Genomic DNA, 9,185 nt, shown 5'->3' with positions numbered 1-9,185 from the left:
CACCAACGCAAGAACATCGAAGCTCTTGAGGCCGAGGTGCAGAAAGCAGCTCACACCCTAGAGGAGCTGCAGACGCAGCTATCGTCCAAGAGCCAAGAACTGTCCACTGCTGATGGCGTGGTCCTGGATCTGAAATCCAAACTTACCGGGCTCGAGCAGAACCTCGAATCTTACAAGGGGCGGGAGAAGGCTTTGTCAGAGAATCTTGCCGCCACAGAAACTCTCCGGAAGGATGCTGAAGACACGCTAGACAAGCTGCAGAAGATGTACTCCCTCTGGACAGAGGAGTTGGTTGATACAGCCGAGCGCATTTCTCCCCAGCTTGCAGTCATGGAGATGAAGAGCTGGTGTTTCCCTACTTCAGAGCACGAACTTGCCAGCGCTAAAATGTTCAAGTTCTTCAACAACTTGATCGAAGCACTAAAGATGTATCACGATGATAGGGATGCGGCTTTTGCGAACGAGTCCCGGAAATTTGCCCGCGACGTGCTTCACACCGCGTTGGTCAGTCTGGTTTACCGCAATCCAGGGCTCGACGTCTCCAAGTCCTTCAAGAAGTTGCTGCCGAACACTGATATTCCTCCACCGACAAAATCGTCACTCTTGTCTTCGGCAAGGTCCTCAAGGTCCCCAGGGTTCCGGGTAGCCGCACCAACTAAGCTTGTTTTCGTGTTAACTCAGCCGGACAAAAGAACATACTCGACCTTATGTTAGGTCTTTGCAATTCTTGGGATGTAATAATACTTTTAAGTAGGTGTATGAACTGATGCTATCCTTTTTAGTTTATTTTGCTCGTTCTTCTCGCATGATTGTGCACCATACGCATGATGGGGGCTTACCGAGGCAGACACCACCAGCAAGTTTCCCTTCGACATTTTTTATGCTGCCACTCGAACTGTTGATCGGACTCGAAAAAGACAGGGGTGCTAGCGATCACAGAAGAGTCTGTTTGCGTTGCGGGTTTTTCATACGAGTACCAGGGCTTAAAATAAATGAGTTGCAAAGGATAATTTAAAGATCCTGGAACCAAAAAGGTTTCACAACTTATCTTTTCTTTAACTCATGATTGTCGCTGTCATGGAGACGCGACCACCCTTCTCTCCGCGGAAGCCTCGCACGTGGAGACCCGTCTTTAACTCACACGCAGTGTGGTTGCGATGTACTGCAACGAGTGATGAGACTTGCCGGGGAAGGAGAAAATTTGCCTTATCGCGATTCCCTTCTTCAACAACACTGCCTCGTAGGGTTGGGTGGAGATCGGATGGACTTGCCACCATCCGCGGTTTCACCGAGCGTTCGTCCCCGTTGGGTGAACGCTCGCGCGCCGGGCGCGACTCATCGACGATCAAATCATCCACACATGTGTTGTTGTTGCCGGGATCGACGCTTGAAGGGAACTGGGTGTGCATCAGACTGAGCACGTCGCTTTGGTGGCCACCGTAGCGCGGGGAAACGGGGACTACACATCCGCTCAACACACACCACTGTTGTGGTCATCGCCAGAGGGTCGAGGGATTTGAACGACTCTGGCATGCATGTCGTCCGTCGCCACCATGGTGGGCATGGTGACAGCACCTCCTGTACTGGCCGCGCCTTCCATGGTGCCCGCTCCGCCCGCCTGCACCATCAGCAGGTGAACGTTGTCGGAGTCTGGACGAGGATAGTTTCGTTGTCATGGCGCCCCGACGCCATGGGCGATGGAGAAGATAGACACGCTGGTTGTTGCTTCTGATTCGTACAAGCGAGTCTGCCCTACCTGGCGCGCCAAAGATGTCGTGCGGGATCCACGATCACCTATGGGGCAGGGTTGCCCCTTTGTGGCTCGGCGAGGGGATGATCACATCGCACAAAGACCAAAAACTACAGGGCAGCGTGGCGATGGACAACTCTCTTTTACCCAGGTTTGGGCCGCTTTGAAGCGTAAAACCCTTCTCCTACTTTGGTGGATTGAATTGGAGGAACACGAACACACGGTGCTCTCAAGCCTGGCAAGTGTGCCTTGGGGAGAGCAGCTACGCGCGTACTAGTGTTAAGGGATTAAAGATTCGAACCCTTTGCTAGGTTGCCTCGCGTTTCCTTTTATAGCTTAAGGGGCGACCACAGTGGCAAAATAGTCATTACAACATGATTAGATAGCTAATATTGTTATCATACCTAACTCTGGGAGTAGGACAAAGTGCATTAAATGCATTGCTAGGTATCATGATGAGGTTAAAGCCCGGCAAGACTGTCGTGCCGCTTATCCATCTACCTCTTACTGGCATGACACTCCATCAAGACATGTGTCAAATAAAGTTAATCTCTTTTCCGGCAGGCTGCCACGTACCCGACAGGATCCACCTAGCCACTTGAGAGCTCGACAACACACTGATTAGTGACTGCAGTATGATGAGGTGGAATGGTGGCGTTCTGTTGGAAGCTTGCCGACACGGGGCCTGCCGGGATCTGATCTTGGCGGCCCTGGGAGTCTTGTCGGGGCGGTCTAGACTTGGACCTAGGTGTAGTCTCGACCCTGTCGGGCTCGCTTGCCCGGCAAGGGAGACCTTCTTGGGGGATGCACCGGTCACTTTGGTCTTCTTAATGTGCTCCTTGATCTCATGAAGAGTGGTTTCTCTGGCTCATCATCAGTCCCCACCAAGGCACCCTATCGGGTAGGTTGCAACTGTCCGTGCACAAGTTAGGAGTACTGGGGACACCGTTCCTAGTGCACCGACAAATAGATCTCCAAGAACATCGAGGAGAACATTGTATTGAAGATCAAAGAGAAAGAAGAAGCCATCTAGCTACTTGCTATGGACCCGTAGATCTATGGTAAACTACTCACACATCATTGGAAGGGTAGCAAGGTTGATGTAGAGGCCCTCCGTGATTGAATCCCCCTCCGGCAGAGTACCGAAAAAGGCCCCAAGATGGGACCTCACGCAGACAGAAACTTGCGGCGACGGAAAAGTATTTTTGGTGTGCCCTCTGGTATACGGGGAATATTTGGGTATTTGTGGAGCTAGGATTAGGGTTGGAGGAGCCACAGGGGGCCCACAAGCCTGGGGGGCGCCCTCCCTTGGGCGGGCCTCCCGAGCTCGTCGTGGGCTCGTGGCTCTTCTGGCCTCCTCCCGAAGCTTCATAGGTGTCTTCTGGTCCAAGAAAAATCGTCAAAAAGCTTCGTTCCATTTGGACTTCTTTTGGTAATGATTTTCTGTAAAAGACAAAAACATGGAGAAAACAGCAACTGGCACTGGGCACTAGGTTAACAGGTTAGTCCAAGAAAATGATATAAAATAGCATAATAATGAATATAAAACATCCAAGATGTATAATATAATAGCATGGAACAATAAAATATTACAGATATGTTGGAGACGTATCAACCACCACGGCGCGCCCACCCCCCTAGGCGCGCGCTAGTGCCTCGTGGGCTGCTCTTTCATCTTTTGGCCCTCTCCCGAAGCTTCCATGGTATCTTTTGTCCAAAAAAAATCTCCAGAAGTTTCGTTGCATTTGGACTTCGTTTGGCACTGATATTCTGAAAAACCAAAAATAGTTAAAAACAGCCACTGACATTGGGCACTAATTTAATAGGTTAGTCCGAAAAAATGATATATAATTACTTGTAATTGCATGTAAAACATCCAAGATTGATACTATAATAGCATGGAACAATAAAAAATTATAGATACGTTGGAGATGTATCAAGCATCCCCAAGCTTAACTCCTGCTCGTCCTCGAGTAGGTAAATGATAAAAACAGATTTTTTGATGTGGATTGCTACCTATCATATTTATCATATAATATTTTATTTTGTAACATGAATAGTTGGATCCGAATGATTCAAAGCAATAGTCTATAGTTTGACATGAAGATATATAAATACTCAAGCATACTAACAAGCAACCATGTCTTTCAAAATGTCAACGCTAAAGAAAGTTATCCCTAGCCCATTATGCTCATTCATTGATCCATTCATGAAACACACTCAACACTAACTACACCCAATGCACAAGTATGACAATATTGCTCTCCAGTTGGTGCTTTATAAGAGAAGATGGAGACGCAAAATAAAAATAAAAATGCATAAAAGTAAAATAGATAGGCCCTTTGCGGAGGGAAGTAGAGATTTGCAGAGGTGCCAGAGCTCAAAGTTTTGAACAGAGATAAAATTATTTTTGAGAGGCATGCTTTTCCTGCCAATGTCATGACCGAAAGTTTCCAATATCTCCCATGCTAGACACATTATAGGCGATTCCCAAACAGAAAATAAAGTTTACTCTCCCTCCACCATTCTTTCACAACCATGGCTAGCCATATCTACGGGTGCCTTCCAAACTTTCAACCTTCCAAGGCGGAGTTTATTATTATTATTATTATTATTATTATTATTATTTTCACTTTCAATTTAATTCATTTCGGGACTGGGCATCCCTATTACCTCCCACTTTCCCGTGCAATGACAAGTGAATAAACACTCATCTTGAGAATAATCGGTTTAGCATGAAAGATATTGACCATCCCCTATCGCTTCAAGAGCGATATGGGCATATAAAAGGAATAGGATTTCTCGTCCCTCTTCAGGGGAACACAACGCTGAAAAACACCCAGGATGCTTCGTTCGTGTAACTCACCATTGATAATAGTCATGGACTTGGAGCGTCGGACAATCTGACGAGCAATGAGTTCATACTCAGGGAGCTCGCCTCGAATTAGATAAGCCAAATAAGGATTCGTCCAATCTGGTATAGCATGGAGAGCAGCCACCAACTGTGCCTCCTGGTCAGGTATAGAAAGATCTTCCTCTGACGGTAGTTTGACAGAAGGATTATGGAGAACATCAAGGAACACGTTGGGGGACCGGCTTTCACTGAGAACTGAGTCATGACAATGCATCAGCCGCCTCGATGAGCCGCCGATCAATGTGATCCACTTGATAACCTTTCAAATGTCATGCGATAATAGTCACTGCTTGCCGATAAGCCGCCATGAGGGGGTCCTTGGAATCCCACTTTCCAGAAACTTGCTGAGCAACTAGATCAAAATCACCCAGGCACCTAACCCGGCTGAGATTCATCTCCTTAGCGATACAGAGGCCATGAAGGAGGGCCTCATATTCAGCTGCATTGTTAGTACAGGGAAACATAATCCTCAGAACATAACAAAACTTGTCACCTCATGGGGAAGCTATGATAACTGCAGCCCCCGAGCCTTCCAATTTCCTGGAACCATCAAAGTGGATCGTCCAATATGTATTATCTAGCTTCTCTTCGGGAACTTGAAGTTCAGTCCAATCGTTGATGAAACCCACCAATGCATGAGACTTGATAGCCGTTCGGGGCGCATATTTCAGATGATGTGGCCCAAGCTCAATTGGCCACTTAGCAACCCGGCATGTGGCCTCTCTGTTTTGGATGATATCTCCTAGAGGGGCTGAACTGGCCACAATGATAGGATGCTCCAAAAAGTTGTGCTTCAACTTGTGACTAGCCATAAAAACGCCAGACACAAGTTTTTGCCAATGTGGATACCTCTATTTGGACTCAGTCAGAACTTGGGACTGCCTTCTCTCCAAGGCGGCTGATGAACCGACTCAAGGCGGCGATTCGACCCGCCATACGGTGGACATCGTTGATATTAGCCGGCTTAGCAAGGGAGGTCACCGCCTTGATTTTCTCCGGATTAGCTTCAGTGCACCGCTCATACACCAGAAAACCTAGCAATTCTCCTGCAGGAAAGGCAAAAACACACTTGGCCGGTTTAAGCATCATCTTGTAAACTCGAAGGTTGTCAAAGGTTTCCTTGAGGTCGTTTAATAATGTTTCCTTCTTTTGTGATTTGACCATGATATCATCAACATAAGCATGAACATTGCGCCCAATCTGATTGTTAAAACAATTATGTACACAACGCTGATAAGTAGCTCCCGTGCTCTTAAGCCCAAAAGGCATAAAGACATAGCAGAAAGCCCCGAAGGGTGTGATGAAGGTTGTCTTCTCCTGATCCTCAATGGCCATCTTTATTTGATGATAGACGGAGTAAGCATCCAGGAAACATAAGCTCTCACAAACAGCTGTAGAATCGACGATCTGATCAATTCGAGGAAGAGCAAACGCATCCTTAGGACAAGCTTTGTTAGATCTGTGTAATAGACACACATTCGCCAAGTCTCATTTTTCTTCAATAGAAGCACTGGATTTGCCAATCACTCTGGGTGAAAAACTTCAACGATAAATCCGGCAGCGAGGAGTCGAGCTACTTCTCCACCAATAGATTTCTATCTTTCCTCGTTAAAACGTCGGAGGTACTGCCAGAATGGTTTCATCTTAGGATCAACATTGAGGTGGTGCTCAGCGAATTCTCTCGGTACACCAGGCATGTCAGGAGGTTTCCATGCAAAGATGTCCCGATTCTCATGGATGAACTCCATGAGCGCGCTTTCCTATTTGGGATCCATGCCCGTCCCAATAGTGAATTATTGGGATGAGTCGCCAGGGGTGAAATCAACATGTTTCATGTCCTCGGCCGACTTAAACATGAGCGGGGAATCAGACTCTGTGGTGGGTTTCTTCAGGGGTGTCATGTCGGCCGGGTCAACATTGGATGTGTAAAACTTCAACTCCTCTGCTGCATAGGCCGATTCAGCATAAGCTGTGTCCCCCTCTTCATACTCAAGAGCAATCCTTCTGTGGCCATCAACTGTGATAGTGCCTTCTGGTCCAGGCATCTTGAGCTTGAGATAAACATAACTGGGCCAGGCCATGAAACGAGCGTAAGCCAGCCAACCAAAGATAACATGATATGGGCTTTTAATCTTGACCACCTCAAACATCAGAAACTCCGTTCTGTAATTGTACTCATCACCAAATTCAACTTCCAGCTTAATCCGCCCAATGGGTAAGCAGATTTTCTTAGAACGATTCTGTTGAAAACGGCCGAGGACGGCAGAAGTTGTTTTTCTGACAAGTTCATGCTCCTGAAAGTATATAGTATAGGACTTTGATGCTTCTTCCTCCATCCATAAGTACTTTAGTGAGCTTATAACCATCAACTTGAGGAACCACCACCAAAGCTGGACAACCTGGATTCTCAACCTTGGGGGGGATGATCCACCCTACTCCAGGTGACTGGATGCTCTGACCAATTCAAGTACTCAGGTACTACCGGCTCGACCACGTTGACAGCACGATTTTGGAGCTTGCGATCCCGTTTGCAAGTGCTAGTCGTAAAGGTACTGCCCGCTATTCAACTTCTTAGGATTGCTCTAAAAACCTAACGGGTTGCCCTGCAGCTGAACACCCTGGCCAGAACGCTGATTACCCCCATTGTTACCCGAACCCTGGTAGCCAGACCTTGAGCCGTCTAATCCCTGGTAGTCCGGGTTCTGGAAACCACCAGATGAGCCAGCTCCCGGGGAAGCCGGATCCTGAGCCGCCTGCTCCAGGCTGCCCCGGGTTTCCACGGCCACCGCCTTGTTGATTCTGATACGTCTGATTGCGGAAAGCCTGCATGATGTAGCAGTTTTCCCAGGAATGATTCGCTGGCTTATCAAGGAGGCTGTGCTTGGGACATGGGCCTTTCAGGGCTTCCTCGAAATTACGAGCTTTATTCCCATTGAATGGCCTTCCAGAATTGTTCCGCCTCTGGCCCTTAAAACCAGTGTTGGCGTTAGCAAAAAAATCAGAGTCGCCCTCTAGGTGTTTGCGCTTTCCACCATTACCTTGATTGCCATGGCTGTCGTTGTACCCGGGGTTGCCTTGCTGCTATCCCTTGCCACCACCATTCTTGTTGCCTTTGCCGGCCTTTTCATCATCCGATGTGGGATCCTTTGTGGTATCTTACTCAGCATATCTAGTAAGAACATCCATAAGACCTCCCATGTCTTGAACCGTCCACTTGAGGCGCCCAAGCTTTTGAACCAAAGGATCAAAATGACAGTTTTTCTCCAAAATTAAGATGGCCTGGACAACCGATATGCCGTCGGAAGAGTGGATAATATCTGCGACCCGGCGAGAGCAATGATGAGCCGATTCAACCTCCCGCTGGACACAATGCTGTAAATCGACAATTGTCAGCGGAAGCTTGCAAGTCCTTGGAAGTGCTTGATGAAACGCTCCTTCATCTCTGTCCAAGTGTTGATGGAATTGGGGGGCAGATTCTTCAATGAAGTATGAGCCGGCCCCTCCAACATCATAGTTACATACTTGGCACAAACCGCATCGCTGACATCTAGCATGTCCATGGCGATCTCATAGCTCTCAATCCAAGCAGCTGGCTCGAGATCGGCCGTGTAATTGGGCACCATGCAGGGGCCTTTGAAATCTTTAGGCATGCGCTCATTTCGTAGAGCCGACACCAGACACGGAATTCCAATGGTCCTGGTACTCAATCCGACACCATGCGAAGTCAAAGGAGTTGAAGTGGGCAATGGTTGAGACGCCGTGTTGGCCGCTTCTGCTTCTTGTCGTGCCCGGGCTGTGTCGACGATCTCCTGAGCGTTTAGGGCTCCATGCCGAGGCGAGTCGCGCAGCTGTTCGCATCTCCGTTGGGCACTGCTAGAGACTGCTGGCGACTCAGCATGGCGACTCCTACCGTGGCGATGCGGGTGGAGTGGATTCGCTGCTGACTGTAGGAGCAGTTTGCTTGCTAGGCAACCGTTGTCTTCAACATCTCGATGGCGTTTAGGGCCTCAATCTCAACCGGGCTATTCCTGTGATTGGAAGTGCTCTGAGGTTGGAAGATGCTGCCAACAGGTGATCAACTGGATTAGAGAAATGACCCGCCGATGTCACAAAACGTTCTAGGGTCGTCCAAATGGGCGGTGGGCACTGGGCCAGCTCAAGCTGACGCTGCTGAGCTGGTTGACGAGGTTGAGCCAGGGGTGGCCGCCCGTCTCCATCCTGGGGTACAACCCGGTTTGACTGGGGACGATCAGATCCCCTGGGGTGCTTGTCTGAGCCCCTGGCGCAGGTGTATTGAATAGACACATCGGCTCAAAATTGGGAGGCAGGCGGTTGATGACCCACTAGTATAGGGGATCAATCATAGTCCTTTCGATAAGTAAGAGTGTCGAACCCAACGAGGAGAAGAAGGAAATGACAAATAGTTTTCAGCAATGTATTCTCTGCAAACACTGAAATTATAAGTAACGAGTAGTTTGATAGCAAGAGAATTTGTAACGAGCAAGTAACGGTAACGATAAC

At 48.3% G+C, this 9,185-nt stretch overlaps 1 protein-coding gene across 1 annotated transcript; it reads right to left on the bottom strand.

Annotated features, from left to right (window-relative positions):
• Nucleotides 1–6,457: 6,457 nt before the first annotated feature.
• LOC109752327 (uncharacterized) lies at nt 6,458–7,000 on the bottom strand. The gene has a single exon (XM_020311220.1). It carries the CDS (start codon nt 6,998–7,000, stop codon nt 6,458–6,460), a length of 543 nt encoding a protein of 180 aa, XP_020166809.1.
• Nucleotides 7,001–9,185: the final 2,185 nt, after the last annotated feature.

The sequence above is a fragment of the Aegilops tauschii genome, chromosome 4 (genome assembly GCF_002575655.3).
Source record: "Aegilops tauschii subsp. strangulata cultivar AL8/78 chromosome 4, Aet v6.0, whole genome shotgun sequence".
NCBI classification, from domain to species: domain Eukaryota; kingdom Viridiplantae; phylum Streptophyta; class Magnoliopsida; order Poales; family Poaceae; genus Aegilops; species Aegilops tauschii.
This window is presented reverse-complemented; position numbering and strand designations above follow the sequence as displayed.